Source organism: Diplotaxodon limnothrissa, linkage group LG16 (genome assembly GCF_057381915.1).
Source record: "Diplotaxodon limnothrissa isolate DT_005_m linkage group LG16, D_limnothrissa_male_GT1.1, whole genome shotgun sequence".
NCBI lineage: Eukaryota > Metazoa > Chordata > Actinopteri > Cichliformes > Cichlidae > Diplotaxodon > Diplotaxodon limnothrissa.
In genome coordinates, this window is record NC_140611.1 from 24,581,407 (window position 1) to 24,599,529 (window position 18,123).

An 18,123-nucleotide genomic window follows, 5' to 3' on the forward strand; every position below is an offset into this window, starting at 1 on the left:
TCAGCAGCACAGTAATGAATAGAGAATTGTGCAAGCGGTGGTCCAATTTACGCACTAGGAAATTGGATGGACAGAGTGGAGGCCCACTCTTGTTTGCTTAAAAACGGCCTAGGCTACCAGATTAATAGTTCCCAAAAAGGTCAGCATCTCTGTTTCATCGATGATGATCACTCAACTTGAAATTAAACACCATAACACAGCATGGCATAACATGCCGAATGTATTTTCTGATCTTCTCTGATGATATTTTATTTATAATGTATAACTGAAATTGTTCTATATTATTCTGTGCAGGACAATTATGTGTTTTATCAGATAATTCTTGCCTTTATCATGGGGTCAGTCAGATGTCTTATGAACTAAATAACTCCAGAATTGGACACATTTTCAATACAAATGTTTACTTACAATGATCATCTTAAATATGCCATAGAGGATTATTGAGACCAATGAATTAACAAACAGAGAAAAGTCTAACAAAGGCCTTATTTGTGAGTCGCTGATGAGTGGAATTTGAGCTCAAGCCCTGAGGCTATCTGAAAACATTCCTCTAATAGAGTTCTCTGTAATTATACCATTTCAAAGAAGGACAAAGGATCTTGTGGATGTTGTATTTGAATTTCTATGAGGGTACAATAAAGAACAACGTTGTCATGTAAAACCAAAGTAGGTGCTTATTATATTAATTTGCTATGTGTGTGTACACATGAATTTATGCCTCTTGATGGATTAGTGTCTATATGTGTAATTATTTGCCTTTTATTTATGTATAGTATTTATTCATATGCTTTCTTTTGGTATGCATTGATCATCCATTCTATAACATTTGTTCTTTATCAAGCCATTCTCTGATTTTCGTTAAAATACTACTGTTTATAAATGTTTCAGTATAATTAAACTGGTTGATGCATTCAAACAATTTCAACACCCAGTGATACCAATTAAGACTGGAATGTGTCGTGTTATTGCTGGTGTATGTAATACCCATTTATTTAGGCCAGGTTTAGGTGTAAGTTTTTCTTTTTCTTTTTTTTTTTGTAAGTGCAAATGTACTTTATTTTAGCAGTGCGTTGAATTTTGATCATCTTGAATGGTCTCCTTTTTATAAAATACTTGATGTTCAGTGATCTCAAGTATGCTTCGCTAGAAGCACTTCTTTGCTTGTCCAAAGTGGCACATTGTTCAGAGAGGATTAGCTGTAATAGAAAAAGCTTACTCAATAAGCTGCGTGCAATTTTGTTATTGACAAAATGTGCCTTGAGTGTTAAAGAAGTCTATTGAATGATTTTACAGAGATTTTACAGATATATATATATATATATACAGTAGAAAACACATTAGCAGAGAGGAATAAAGAAAGGGGGTGTCAGACTGTAATGGAAAAATATTTTTTCCTCTGCAGACTCTTTAATATGCATTTGACCCACCTACATACCTAGTAAAACAGTTGATCTGGAATATAATGAGTGACTAACACAGTAATGTTAGTCAGTAACTACTTTTGGAATTCTCAAGCGTGTAGACGCTTCATTTTAAGTTCATTAATATTAGAAATATTAGATTAAATACACTTTTTGCAAGATTTTGTGGTATGACATGTATGACTTTTTTTATTTTATTGTTTCACATTTTAAAGTTTATCACTGTTCTCCATAGTAACAGGATTTGTTTTTACATGTCATTTTCTACATATTGGTAAACATTTCTATTCAACTACAGTATAGCTATGCTATTTTTATGTATTGGCTTTTTGCCTCAGGTTTTCTTTCCTTTATGATTAGCTTGGATGGTTGACAACCATGTGAGCTATAGCATGGATCTCTTTGACTAAAACCTTGTAAATTAACACAATTAGTGCAGCATCATCCCGCTAATTAGCTGCTGGTGTCTAGAGTTGCTGGTGGGCAAATAGCTGGGAGGGAGTCAGAAGGGAATCGACAGCATTTGTAATCTGGACATTAGCTGATTGTTGCTGTGGTATGGACTTAACCTACTGAAATATACAGTATAACACTACACTGCCTCTTTAACAAAGACAGACATTCTAATGGGCAGAAACAGTTGAGTTGAATGCATCCTCTCTCATATCTTCTTGTGGCATTTGGTCAGATTAGTGTTCATGAGAGATGTGAGACTGTGTACACAATCAGATTGCCTTGAGCTGTAATCTCTAGTAATCTAAATTCTTTGGGGATATAGTACACCCTCTGATAATCTCAGAGTAATAGATGACAGCGTGAGTAAAAAGTTTTATTTGCAGATTTATTTTAGTATTTAACTTGATTATTTCTGTCATTCAAACCTTTAAAGCTACATAGAGAGGCTGGGGAGAAAAAGACAAGTGAAGCATGGGGGGTTTTTTTTGTTTTTTTTCCCTCATCCTCACTCTGCCGATGAGGGAGCAGTAGGCAGACTCGATGTGGATGTAATTCATGCTGGGCTGAGGGGTTTGTGTGATGAAAGCAACAGAGCGCTGCCAAGGAAGATTGCTTTGCTGCTGTCCTCCAAGCAGATTTGAAACTGTCTCAGAATGCCTCAGATGAGAGTTGGATTATAGACTGACCTGCAATGTCTGTGTCACTCTGCTCTGTGTTGGGTGGATTATACCACCGTTACCAAGTGATGGGTCCCACATCCTCATCGTGTCTGTGATGTGTATTCAGATAGTGTTTTCTGTCATAAGAGACATGTAGAGATTATGAAGCAAATAGTATTAAACATTATATTTCTGATATTGTATAAAATGTACTTAGTACATAGGTTAAACAAATATATCTTCTTCTTTTTTTTACTTTGTATGTTTTTTTTTACTCCTCTTACAAAACGGTCATAAAAACACCTATGGACTTCAGTGTGTTTGAATTTTTATAATTTGACTGTAGAATATTATTGCATTTAAATGATGGTAAACCACAATTCAATGCTTACATTGATATATTTCTTCCCTATGTGAAATATCCAGGTCTAAAGATGCAGTGGACCCCAGAGCACACACAATGGGCAGAGCAACACTTTGACATCTCATCCACTACTCGCTCGCCAGCACACAAAGTAGAGGCCTACCGGGGGCACTTACAGCGAACATACCAGTATGCGTGGGCAAATGATGACATCTCTGCGCTGACTGCCTCCAATCTGCTTAAGAAATATGCAGAGAAGTACTCTGGGATCCTAGAAGGCCCAAATGAAAGAACCCTGCTGTGCTCCTACTCTGATAGCACTACTGGACTCATGAATGGACGAAAGTCAGAGAATGAGTCCTGGCAGGAGGGGATTTACCCAATGAACTGTGCTCCAGATGTTATATCTGTGAGCAAAGCTGGAATGACAGCTGCCCTACCCCCTACAGATGTGTCAGCTAGCATAGGCAGCTCCCCAGGGGTGGCCAGCAGTTTGTCTGAGCCTAGCTATTCCAGTAGTAACTGTGGAAGTCACACAGCCACTACTCTCCACTCGGGCCTCCCCTCTCAGGAATATACTGCCAGCTACAACGGTTCCTACCTGCATTCTAGCTACAGCGGCCAGAGTACCCCCGCCCTCCCATCCCCACATCCTTCTCCTTTGCACAGCGCTGGGCTATTACAACCCCCTCCCCCGCCTCCTCCTAGTTTAGTGCCGAGCTACAACACTGGGTCTCCAAACCTTCCCAACTACAATTATCCTCCAACAGGGTATGCTTCGCAGGCTGCAGTTGGCCCTGGTTATAGCCCTGGGGGAGCACCCCCTCCTTCTGCTTATCTGCCGTCTGGTATTGCAGCTCCTACACCAATCCCTCCCTCCACATTGCCTGGCTACACCTACCAGTCCAATAATCATACCCCAATTGCACCAACACCTTTGAATGGCAGCACATCCAACTCATTAAAACGAAAAGCTTTCTACATGAGTGGACATGGAGATATGGACTCAAGCTATGGTAATTTCAGCTACAACCAACAGCGCTCTGCACAGAGCCCCATGTACAGAATAGTAGATGGCAGCATCTCAGACTCAAACAGGGGCAGTGGCTTTGAAAGAAATGCTGAAGCGACATCTTTAGCTTTTAAACCAACGAAGCAGCCAATATCTTCTGATCAGCAAAGAAAATTTAACTTGCACTCTGGCAGAGCACTAACTCCTCCATCATACGGCTCAACAAAAAGCTCTGCAGGTGATCTTAGAACTACTGAGCCCTACAGCAAGTTTGAATCTCCCATGATGAGCGAGCAAACCGAAGAGCACAGACAGCACCTCTCTCACTCCCTAACGGGGTCTGATATAGGTACAGCTACCTCCTCCATCCATGCTGCAGAGGAACAGCTGAAGAATAGTGATTCCAACCTTGTAGAGCTGGTAACCACAGAAATCCTTCAGCAAGGCTCCCCAGTGGACTGGAGTGACATTGCAGGTCTGGATATGGCCAAAGCAGCCATAAAAGAGGAGATACTATGGCCCATTTTAAGGCCAGATATGTTCAGCGGACTGGCCACGTTACCTCGGAGCCTCCTTTTATTTGGACCTCAGGGAACTGGTAGGACACTTCTGGCACGCTGCATGGCCAACCAACTGGGGGCTGCCTTCTTGCGATTAAGCAGTTCAGCACTGGTGACCAAGTGGTTGGGAGAAGGGGACAAGATCATCCAGGCTTCTTTCCTCATGGCACGTTGTCGCCAACCAGCAGTAGTCTTCATCAGTGAGGTGGACCTACTGCTGTCAGCCCAGCTCAGTGAGGAGAGTCCTGTGAATCACCTGAAGGCTGAGCTTCTCATACAGCTTGACAGTATTTTGACCTCTACTGAGGACCATGTTCTTGTGGTCTGCTCCACAAGTAAGCCTGAAGAGATCCCAGAGTCCCTGCGGAGGTACTTTACCAAGAGATTGTTAATTCCCTTGCCTGATGGGACTGCACGCCATCAGATAATCAGTCAGTTGCTCTCACAGCATAACTACTGTCTTAGTGACAAAGAGATGTCACTACTTGTTCAGAGGACAGAAGGCTTTTCAGGACTGGATGTGGTCCAACTCTGTCAAGAGGCTGTCGTAGGTCCGCTCCATGGCATGCCTGGTACTGACCTGTCAAATATCCACCCCAGTCAGATGAGGCCAATCTCTTACCAAGACTTTGACAATGTGTTTTGCAAATTCCAGCCCAGCATATCACAAAAAGAACTTGATGTGTACACTGAGTGGAATAAAATGTTTGGTTGTAGTCAATGAAATGGGACCTATCAAACACAGTTTCTTTAAAACCAGTTGTTAAGTACAAATAAGTGTTTAGCCTTCAGTGAGGAAGAAAAAAAACAAACAGTGATGACATGAACATGCTATATAGAGTAAAGGAAATTTCCTTTTTTGGCTTCTGACAGAAGTTATCAGTCTGGACGTCAGACTTTGGTTAAAATCAGAAAAGAAACTTTATATGGCTAAATCCATGTGTTAACTACAACTCAAACAGCTTGGAGAAGATGCCCCACATTTTTGTATATACATATATATATATATTTAAATATATATATACTATTCTGCTGATCTTGAGATTTAGTTGCTATCAAGTGCCTGAGGTGGTGCTGTTTAAGTTTTTTGTTGTATTTTTTTGCCTCACAATCTTCATTGGTGAAATGTGCTAATACAAAAAAAAAAAGCTTTACAATGTGACAAAACCTTGCTTTCTCTTTATTATTGAACAGTGTTCTTCAGCTGTGTCTGTTTTGTGCTCTCTGTGAACACCCGTGGTTAATTTGAGCTGAATTAAATTTACTGGCATAATTTTAGTTGGGGTTCATTACCTTACACAGATTTTATGCATGTGTAAGTCATTTACTTACCATAACTTTGGTATATCCATTATTTTTAGGTGGAGAATATGAAAATATGTTTGTTTGTTTTTCACTCAACTTAAATTTGGTTGATGTGCTATAAATAAAAGTGACAGTTACATTTTTTGAAAAAAAGCTGACACAGTGAATTCAATTTCAACATTAAATTACTATGTAATTCTTGTTAAAATATCAGAATAGTCACAATGTAAAATTCTACCATTTTTTCTTTTGATGTTCTCTATTTGACAACTCAGGAAAGTGATGATGATGTTGATGATATGTCTAGTACCTCATGAGCTTGTATCAAAGCACTACACAATACACAAGCATCTGACTTGCATTTAAAATCGCATCATCTAACCATGAAAGGCTATTTAATACCTCAAAATGAGAAGTTTCCTGCAATGAATGTTTGAGAGTAATTCTCATTTATTTGTCTAGGATTCTTTAACTTTGAAATTAGTTTGAAATGGAAACTTGTTCTATGATCAGACAATTGCCTTTAAAAATAATGGAATCATTGTGTATCTTGACTTATAGCCTTAAAGAAATTTCTGTTTGGAGCATTTTTTCCCCTTTTGGCTGTCAAAAGAAAAAAAAATCTTCATTTACATCAAATAAAATGATCCTGTTGTTTAGTTGCCAGTTTGCAGACACAAATTCCTAGCTTGTGGTTATGCATAACTGAAAGAAATACAAAGGGTAAACATCTTGGGGTTGAGAATGACGACTGCCCCAAGCGATTTCATTCCATCTTGCTGCTGTTTTATCATTAATGAAACCTAAGGATTATGTATAGCCCAAGTTTCTTTCTACCTCAGTTTCTTTGTTATCTCTGAAAGACAAATTCATAGGGACAGCAAAATGTCAGCATCTCTTCTGCTTGTTCGATTAGAAAATCCTTTGAAAACGAACAAAACAATTTCTGGAAAAAAAATCTATTAGCTTTACATTTTGATAACTGCCAAGAACCTTGTTACTCACCATATGATATACGTAAAGGGGAATGCCACTGAATGTCAGGTTTGTGATACACTATGCCTTTGCCTTAAGGATAATTTGCTCTGTGTTAGCCAAGATTCACCAGTGATCTTGTTGCTGTACCTTGCTAGACCCCTGAATCTTTGTCTAACATAGACGTGTGTAAGCCTGCACATGTTTTGTCTTAAAAATGATTCCATTATGTTGAAGTTTACTTTTCCTTCTTAGGCTATAAGTGTAACATCCATGAATTGAGTGGCATTCCCTTTTAGGGACATTTCCAAAGGCTAGTCTTGCATTGTCTGGTAAATTGTTTTTATTTTATTATAATTTTCACACTTAAACTCGTACAATGTTTTCAATCACTATTTGCTGCCATTTATCAGTACATGCCCATGCAACATTTCCAACAATAAAAGAGCCAATCTGATAGCTGAATTGGAAAGTAAAAGTATTGAATGTATTATGTACTCATAGTAGTAAGGAAAGCAAAGCACTCGCACATTGAAAAATGCCACTGAAGTAGATGCAGATGTAGATGGGTAGAGGCACTTAAGGACCGTATTTTTGTTGTTGTTGTCTATTGCACATATTTTATCTTTTATCTTTTATTAGACAACATTCACAATGATCACTGCTACCTGGTATGATATCATTAATTTTCGAAGATCCACATCAGGATGTTTTCAAAGCATTTAGAACAATTACAGAGCAAGAAATCTACCAGCTGCACCAAAAGTCTGTTTCTAGTTTCATATAATCTATGTAACACTTTACAGAAGAGTAATCTAAGCAGTTTAATTAAATCCATACAAGTAATTGTAACTGGTAAAACGGTAACTAAACCCGACACATTTTGATCAGCTTAGGGACAGAATCATTGTATTTGTTAAGTTTGAAAATTGTAGACCTACACATATTTGGAGAAACAGTAATGAAGAATATTCATGCCCTCTTCACTTATTTATTATATTCAGTAGTTTGTTTGTAACGCACGACTACAGTCAGGATCGATCATGTTCTGTACATGTAATACCAATGGTAATTTCCAACACCAGTTCTTTGAAGGGACTGGAATTACCGGGAAGTTATAAAAAAAATAAACATACATTCATTGTAAGTTCATTAGTAGTAATAATTGTCGCATTATGTCAATTGTAACAGTCATACTCACCAGTCACATGCAATTTTTCTCAAATGAAATTATCCTAAAACATTGTAACATTGTTACATGAAATTTGGCCACTGCTCAGGGCAAACACATGAAATTGGAAAAAGTTGATGCTACTTGTAAAAGCCCTTACACATCAAGTATTTACTGCCTTTTATGCGTCTGTTTGTTTTGGGGTTTTTTTTTTAATTTTCTCTCCTATATAAGATGAAAACAGTTTTAAGGAAGCTGCGAATTTACCTTTATTGCCGGATGTATTTATGTATAATTGGAAAATCTCTTGCCATCTCACTGGGCATTGTTAAGTTACAGAATCAAAGTGTGTTAAATGTTTAAGAGATACATGAGCTTGTGAAATAATAAGTTTCAAGTCTCACCCCATCAAAGTGAATGGACATAGCATATCTGCATGGAAGACAAATACACATATGGTTAACTTGTTTATTACAGAGTTTGGTAGAAAATGACACACTGGAATATGAGACTGAATATAGAAGTTTTTTTCTTCTTGTTGTTGTTGTTTTTGTGTTTTTTTAACAAGTAGGTACTAAGAAGCCTTGAGCACGATTTACAAGCACAGATTTCACAAGTACAAAAGATCAACTGTTCACAAGCAGCAGAGATGTACATTGAAAGGGGGAATAGTCCACTCAAATTAAGTTGTATGTAAGTAATCTTTCGTGCATTTTAGAGAAAGCTGTCTCCCAAACAATGTGTAATAGAGCACAATGTAACACAAGGCACATAAAATGTTACATTTCTATGATTTTATTTGTCATGACAGCTAAACGGTAAACATTTTTTTGACAAATATCTGATATGAGGAAAACTTAGACACATTTATCAAAATACATTGTAAAGTTCAGATGTTGTAGATGTTATTATAAATCATTCAGTATTGAAGGTGATGTGGGTATACAGTCACAACATGTCAGCAGAACCTTTGATAAGCACATTGACTCTCAGTCACTTGTATCATCTTTTTCAATATCTTTCAGTTTTTCTGTGATTTGATTTTGCCGAACTGCTTAAAATGGTGTTTCCATCATGAGTTTTTTCAGTCTGGCATTCTTTATAACCTTTTCTACCTCATTGCTACATATTTTACATGTAGTACTCATGTCCTGTCATTTTGAATGTCATGCATTTGTGGATAAAAATGTAAAACAAACAAAAAAATGCATAAAATAAAAGCTTGCCCTTGAATTTGAGCAGTCTACCTCACAGAGACTGTCTTTACGCTGTCAAGAACTAGTCACAGAAAAAAAAAAGGCACCTTGAAAACAAAGATGACGTTAACCTGCACATACAGTACTGACGTTCAGTATATTCACAATATCATGTTTCCATTAACCTTGTCTCTTGCAAGGTCCCCAATGCAAATTCTTTTCCTAAAAAATAACGACTTGCTTTAATCTTTTGTGAATTGTTGTAGTGCGCATGTTATTGTGTATATCTGTGCACTTGCAATTCTACATGCAAGTGTGAGGGATAACATTAAAATATGAAAGTTCTGAATTTTTACTTTTCATATACCTGTACAGAAAACAAACTTGCACATAGCTGTATGTATTGTACATTTGCTAATGATATACAGCGTACATACGGAAGTGCACCACATACATGTTTATATGTGTGTATGTATTGCCATACTTACAGTACAGTCGATTTAAATGTATTTTAATTTCAAGGTACATAAAGGTTATTGAATACTGAATAAAGGTGTTTTCTTTTTTTTCCTGAACTCTGAATGCATTTTGTACTTAAACTTACTTGATTAAATTTGCAACGGTGTGATAGACTGTGCTATTTCTTTTTTGAGTTATTCATTTTGAAAGACAATGTTAAATCAATTACAGCGTGATAATTTTTTTTTTAAGTTAACTGGTGTTTTAGAGTAAAATAAATCAGTTAGCAGCAGTTCGAAACATACTTTTTTATTACGCACCGCCCATCAATGACACCTTTCGTGATCCATGAACATTTATAAATTCATAATTGATGTTTTTTTAGTACACGCTGGAGAGATTATATCTCTCGGCTGGCCTGGGAACGCCTTGGTATTCCCCCGGATAAGCTGGAGGAGGTGGCTGGGGAGAGGGAGGTCTGGGCCTCTATGCTTAGGCTGCTGCCCCTGCGACCCGGCCCCGGAAAAAGCGGATGAGGATGGATGGATGGATGGATGTTTTTTTAGTAGAAAGCAAACAGGTATGCTAAAGTTCCACTTTATGGTGTCATTAAGATGTAGGTGGTACATGCGTGGGAAGGTTCTGTGCAATTAACATGAATGAGGAAAGACACTTTATTAGTACTGGTTATTTTCTCTTTTTTTAAATTGTGTATGCATGTTAATATTATTTGTGTGTGAGTTTATCATGAAATCTAACATGTGTCTTTCTCATTAGGATGAAAAACATTCTGCTTGTATTATGTCCTTCATTCCTTATTATTTGGAGAAACATACATTTTGTAAATTTCCATATAGCTGTTCTAAATGAAGATTTGAGATTTGCATTATTTAAATTAGTAAAATTACCCAACAAAAAGATGGGGTTTTTTTTTTTTTAAAATTGAATTTCATATTATCAGTGCCTGTCACTATCTGACTTCATAAGGACTGATAAGCTTGTCAAGGCAAGAATACTAACACTTAAAACACTGCAGTCTCCCATGGAGAACTGTCCTTGGAGGACGGAATTGTTTTCAGGCATTATTTAGCATGGGTCTTATGCTTTAGCACATTACCTGGAAATAATTCTTTAGTAATTTAGTCAAGATAATTTTATCTAATTTATGGCTGAATGACAAAAATACTCTTCAGATTTATTTCCTTTGCCTCATTTATTGTGCCCTCTTTGTTTAATTGGATGGATGGATGGATGGATAGATAGATAGATAGATAGATAGATAGATAGATAGATAGATAGATAGATAGATAGATAGATAGATAGATAGAGTGTTGTGAGCTCTGAAATTCTAGCACCAAACATGCCCTTTGTTTCTTCCCTCTGAATTTTTAAACAAGAGGCATTTGACCAGGAAAAAAAAAGCAGGACAGATAAGAGAAAAATAAAGTTGAGTCAAACAAATTACACTCAAGTTATTAGTGGCTATTTTGTAAATATCAAAGATCCACTTGTCCCAGTGTTCTGTGCTTCATTTGCATTCTGATGAAACTGGAGTGGATGTGTGTGAACTCGGAGGTTATCTGTGGAGCTGCAGCGCTGAGCAGCCGAATCAGACAGCTTCACAACCGCATGGCTCAAGAGGATGAGCCACAGACCTCTCTCAAATCACTTCCTTCATAACAATTAAAATATGCAAAGTGATAATTTTCCTTAAGTAGCCTTAAATGTGCAATCTATTTAAATGTGAGGGAAATTGCCTAAAGCTTGCAGTGTGTGTATGTGTGGTAGGTGGGGTGGGGGATAAATTATGCAAATAACAGAAAGGACTCTTGAAAGCCTAATTTTTCTGTAATAAGCATACTGTTTCATTTAATTTTTTTCCTCTTATTAAAAGTGACAGTTCTTTTGCTCTGTCTGATGGCTATATCTGACACAAGCCCATGAAACTGACTGCTAGAGTAAATGGTAAAGCATTTTTGTAGCTTTTAGATGATGGTTACATTCACAAAGTAATTATGCACTAGAAAGTCCAGAAATAAGGTTTAATTACACAGTAATCGCTTCTGATGGACACGAGGAAGTGTGAACACTGCCAGACTGCAATCCATCAATGACAAACCTCTGGCCAGTTTTAATTCCTCCTCATTTGCATCATAACCTCGGCACCAAGTTGCACAAATGCTGTTAAATGTTAATAGGACCTGTCTCTCCACTCAAAATGAATGCTTAAGCCATTTCAATTCTCCCTTTCTCTCTATCTCGTTCTTTCACTCCCTCTCTCTCACCCTGTTTCCTTCATAACACGCACACACACACACACACACACCCTCTATCTCACACAGTCCATATCTCCTCTCTCTCGCCTCAATTCTCACATTCTCATGAGTCTTCACATAAATAGACCCTCTTCAGAAGGGAAGCTGAGCACAGGAGACAGTGCACGGTCACTGCTGTGCTAATTGGGAGCAACATGTAAAGTTTTATCTCTTGAGTGCTAACAAACCATACAGACAAGTATAAATTCTTGCTTTGTGTGTACGCGCATGTGTGTGTCTTTGAGTACAATTGGACTGTGTATGTGTCTCGCACACACCAACAGAGCTACAGAGCGCAAAGGTTTGTTCACACCACATAGAAGGCCCTCAAGTTATCCCCGTCCTGGAGGACTGAACAAAATTATGTTTTCATTAATTGAAAACTGGGTGTGAAAACTGTTGGTGTGGCAGATGCAGCTCTGTTCCTCTTCAGACTTTTATAAGGTTGATTAGAGCCAGGATGTCTCATTATAAGCCTGTCTCCCTCATATATTGTAAGTATACTCCTTATTATACGCTGGCATCCCAGTGTACTGCAGTGTATTTTAAATATAGATGACAGCTTGCCAAAGGTAGACATAAGGCCCAGCGGACCACTTGTGCATACATTGTTGACTTTTTGTATTTATTGTAATAGCGCATCACATTTTCTACTTCACTGATCCCACTGCTGCATCACACCCACCATACACTCTTAGATACTTATACTATGACCCTTTTAATCCCCAGGCATTCAAAGCATCTCTGTCTCGATTTGAAAAAAAAAATAATAGCAATAATAATTGGGCATATGGAAACCCAGAAAATAAGTTGGTCTGCAATGCACAAATATAATTAGCATGTGTATGTCTTCCATGTGATTTCTTCTTTTTTTTTTTTTCCAAACATTTTGAACTCCTAATATTTACTTTAGAAGCTTTTCAGACTGTCAGTTCTAATTATCAAGAAATGACTTTTAACTGTTTTGCTTTGGTTTATCAGTTCTCTCATGTTTTGCATTTGAAAAAAAAACTGATTGCAAAGGACAGTCGTGACTTTAGTGGAACCGAGGAAGCAATATAAATAAAGAAAAAAATAAGAATAAATAAACACTGTAACATCATCCCATTGGATGATTTTGAAGGCTCTGCATTTGCCAGTTGGTCAAACATTTGTGATTTTCATGAATTTACTTGTTGATGATGGTTATGATTATTAACGGTGGTAATAGAATTTGAGCCTTTGCTAAAGCGCATTAATCGATGCCGACAATAAATTATTAGATAGCAGCTGAAGCGATCATAACATTTTCTTTTTCAGCAGAGAGAGAGCGAGACTGACTCCACAGTTGAGGTCAGAGTTTTTCAGATTCGGTGGCCTGAAATGGGCAAAGTGAGGAAAAACTCAGCTGGAATTACCTATAGTTTATATCAACTTAAATTAGTGTTGCAACAGTGGGAGAGATGTCCCTCTGTTTTACCATACACTGGGCTCGATAACAAGCAGACCCCCTCCACAGGTGTCATCAAGTTTACATGTCCTCAGGTCAGCATCATCAGCTCTCTGCTTCCAGTTTCCAAAACAAATTCTAGGTTGCATACTGTTGTATACCTCTGTATGTGGATAATTTCTTTACACATTTTCATAAAGTAGCCAAACTGGTATTGCCATTAGAGGAGTTCTTTTGAAAAATATAATGATGGGCTCACAAATTACTCCTGGAATACCAGGCTAGCTATAAAGCTGTCTAAAATCAGTGGGATAACAGTGAGCAGAAGGGAGAGACCCTTTTTATTTTTCTCTTCTCTTTTAACCATTAAACAGTAATACCTTTAAACTGGCCTTAGCTCCTGAGATCTTTTCTTTTTCAGTGCTCACTAGTCAGTGTATTAAGTTACATCCATAGTATATAATGCTGAAAGCTGTCTAAATTCTGATTTTAAAGAATTATTTGTGATATTTGTTGAGCGACAATCAGCACTGTAACATTAATAAGGTTGACAGTTTTTTACCATTCCTTTGGATAAAAGTTCATGTTGTTGAAATACCATCACTGACACACAGAGCCTTTGACTGGTCAGATTGGTGGATCTCTTTAGTCTGTCTTAACCCCTGACTGGGAACAAGTGGACCTAATGGGGAGCAAAGACAGAAGAGTACATGTCCAATAGCCACACATCCCCCTGTCAAGGCAATCATGGGAAACACAGAGCGTCACTCTTTCAATTTCATCCTCTTCACAGTGCAAGCCGCCCTCTATAACGTCATTATCTCCAGCAGATCTGCAGGGTCCTCTGACAGGGCCATGTTATCCAGGCACTGGGGAAATGCAAATTGATTTCATATCAGCCATGGCATTTTTAAAGCCTCCACATGTTACACAGACTGTCATTTCAAGCAAAGATATGAAAAGCAGAGAGAAATGTCAAACTGTGGATTGACTATATTATACGGAGCGTGTTGTTTACTCTGATCACCGGCTCATGGAACAAGATACATCTTAATGCCGCATGGTGAGTTTACAATTTAAGAGGTCTCTATTATGCTTTGAGTCTGTGCAAGTAGAGGAAATCTCCGACATTGGAATAAACTGACTGACTTGATTAACAGGAATATAGACGAGTAAGGTAAAGGGCTCTTACATATATATAATCATACTAAAGCAGCCATAATAATTTGCGCGAGCCAGCTGACCTGCAATTCCACTCAACCCTACAGGGATTTTTAGGGTATTAAAGCTTATTTTTTTGGATTTTAACCCACAACTTTAGCCTTGCTGCTTTTATAGTTCATATTTCATTACTGGAGGTAACAAGCAGCTACCTGGAATTGGCTACAATTTAACTTGTTGCCCACAGACGATGCTGAAGATTAAGCAAACCGCATTTTTCAGCTGTTTGGTGCATAAGACAATTTCCCAAAACCAAATTTTCTCCATATCAATGCTTTCTGTATATCTGTAAAACAGTAACCTAGGATTTGATTTTGGTTTAATTGGATTTGATGAGTTCACCCATTTTTATGCTCAACTATAATTTATTTTGATCACAAAACGACTGCAAGGGTGTTGTGTTGATCCCGAGCTTCAAATCAAGTCTAATTCAACTGTGCTTAAAGGTTGAGCACATGGATCAGTTGTCAGTTGTTGTGTTAGCTTTTCTCTGTTGCGCCTGCACCAGTCATTGCAAGTCTAAGATAAATAACAACTAATTGTTGCTTTCAAAAATGGCTTGTTTTCAACCATTTCCCATTTCAAGTATAGTTGCTTTCAGGTGAAATAGACTATGGAGGTCAGGGGGAGATAAGGAGGAAGAGGAGAAAGCAGATGGCTACAGACGAAGGCCAAAAGCAATTGAGAAGTTTGTCAAAATTTGATGACATAAGCAATCTGTAAGCAGTTATTGCACCCACGCTTGAGGTGCAGAGAAACATATTGAAATTACAAAAAAACACTGCAGCTGCCAGCACACTGCCAGGAATGATTGCCCCGAGTGTTTTTTTCTTGCCTTGCTTTTCTCTTTCTGTCCCTTAAACCCCCCTCTCCCTCCATCCTTTCTTCACATGCATGGCTGCCTGCCAGATGTGAAGAGAGGCATATCTGGATTTAATGATATTACAAATGCTTTTCTTTATGCTCAATAATAACTCCATTTTGATTGGTACAGGGCTGCCAGAGCCTTATCTAGATACAAATAGAGTTGTCTGTCATCGAGCATTGAGTCATCAATTTAGCTGGTGATGAGGCTCGTTTGCCATACCTAATCATCTGTCACGTTGGCAACCTTCTGAGGCTGATCAGATAGCACTTGTAAATACTTCACGGCAACAACCATCACAACACGAGCTTTCAGGGAAAATTGAGTGGGTCCCATTACAGCTTGCACTCTTAGCAATGTCCGCGGTTTCTTTGTACATAAAGCAAAGCCTGGAATAAATCATAGAGTACACCCACATTTCTATTGATTAAAACTATTCACATGCCTGCATCTGGTGAATTGTCCACAGAATAAAGAGCAGCTTTATATTTTGTCCTGTCAAAATGTTAGGTCATTCTATCAAGGCCAGTTAGTTCTATACAATAGCACAGTAAGTCTTCTGTTGAAAAACACCAAGAGCCAAAGAATGAATTTTTTGTATTTTCAGCAATACGAACCAGCTAGGAAATAAGAGTTGTTTTATTTTGACAACTAGATATTATAGCTTTATTGTGAGTAAATCATAAAAGTCTGCTATATTTTAGATCAGGTCATTTCTCGGCCAAATGTGCATAAAGGACAAAATTAGGAAGACTGTTGTGTTGTGCATGATCAGATATCCAGTTAAACTGCATTTTAATTTATAGTTAATGTGCATAGCTTCAAAAGTTATGTGACACAATGTGAGTTTATGTGCGACTGGTGCGGTGACATGTTTTGGCTGTTTATAACCACTAGTTATTTTAAACCAGTAATCTATTACAATATACTGTGTGTTGTCGCTGGTTACTTTCTAATGTGTCAGTATTATCACACATAAGACAAGTGCTCCCTGTCTCCTCAAAAGCATTGGTTTGCATATTACTGCATCCTATACAATTACCCTGATGAGAATTTAAAAGACCTTTGTTAATGTGAGAGTGTGAGAAGGCCCGTAGCCTCTAGACCCTGCTTTCATTCATCTCACTAACATCAGGGAGCTCAAGCTTGGCGTCACTCAAAGCCTTTTTCCTTTGAAATTCCCCAGGCAGACCCACAAATTAAGCTCACTTCTGTTTGACCAAAGATGAGACCAGCCCTGAAGTAAGGCAGCTTTCCCTCCCTTTTTTCACAAGAGTTTGCGATCTATCCCTCAGAACTCCACAGACCTATAAATCTCTTGAAAATCTCTCTATTCATTGTCAGCCTGCTATAAAGAAGCATATAAAAAATTCTTTCAATCCAAATATCAGTCATGATCTGACAGCAAAGGACAAACACTGTTTGCTTGTGAATGTCAGGAGTGCAGTTGCAAAAAAAAAAAAGAGTTTTATTTGTAAAGGATTTTTTTTTTCTATTGAACAAACTGTAACTGTAAACATTCTGTATTTCAATGGTAAATGCAGCAGAAACGCAGGGAAGAAATGGCGCAAGTAATTTCTGAAGAGCAAACTTTTCTTGCCATTAAACAGACAAGCCTAGTTGTTTGTGTACAGTATTGAAAATGTGGCATTTTTAATCCACAATTGTAAATAGATAGCTACCTCATTTGTAATGATAATATAGTGTTTGGTTGAGGCTTGATTTCCAGGGAGGAAAAAAACAGCCAGACTTTTTCTATGAGCTGGTGGGTAGAATGTATTGATTGAGGATTGTGCAGCTTGCAAGTAAATATTCATTATAAAGTATGATTTTGAAATCGAAAACTTAGCACAGATATATTGTATTTCTGTGATTTAAAAGAAGCACAAAGTTAAGGTTATATCTTCAGAGAGCAGGGTGTATCTGTGGCCAAACCTCCCCAACTTAAGAGAACATCTCATGACAAGCAATCACTCTTAATAGGATTCTTCTCCTCGAGAAAGATTCAAAAGGAAAGATTATCTGAATCTATTCTGAGCACATTCAAAGGCAAGGGACCATGCACTCCCCTTGCGAGTTCATTATCATTCTCAGGTTATCCCAGGCCCAGTGAATCTGGAACGCAAATGAATTAGTGAGAATTAAGAAGTCTCTGTGGTCTGAAACCTCTCCAAATCTCCTCCAAGATGAAAGGTACATAGCCATGGCTTATGCACCGTCGCTCTTCTCACCTGAGCCCCCACAGTAGTCCTATATCTACAGACCTACCCCACAACACCAGACGCCCCCGCTACATACCCCCGCCCTGTCTCAGAAAATGGAAATGGTACAGGCAGTTAATGTTGCCTAACATCTCCTGACCGCAGGTTTTGTCGTGAGGGAAAAGTTGAGCGATGCTGCAAGACTGAGACTACCATTGCTGGCGATTAATTACAGCACTGTGGTGCTGGCACTTAGGCAGAGCTGATCCCTCTACAGGCAGGGCTTCCTCTCATCTCCCCTCTGTAGCTTTCAAAGGACTCTCTACTGCCTGCAAGACTGAACCTAGGCCAGGTAAGAAAGATGCCATGGTTCCTCAGTGACTGTACTTCACATATTTCAATGGGACTTCAGTTGTAGATTGTGTTAGTATCACTCCCCCCTGCCCAGTGAGTTATCATGAGCCATAACAAAGCTGATAATTGGTAAAGTTTTACAAAGGCTAATAGATAAAAC

The 18,123-nt window shown here is 38.1% G+C and overlaps 1 protein-coding gene across 1 annotated transcript; it reads left to right on the plus strand.

The window, feature by feature from the left end:
* The first annotated feature begins 2,962 nt into the window (after window positions 1–2,962).
* fign (fidgetin) lies at window positions 2,963–5,196 on the plus strand. The gene has a single exon (XM_085374862.1). It carries the CDS (start codon window positions 2,971–2,973, stop codon window positions 5,194–5,196), a length of 2,226 nt encoding a protein of 741 aa, XP_085230988.1. The 5' UTR covers window positions 2,963–2,970.
* Window positions 5,197–18,123: the final 12,927 nt, after the last annotated feature.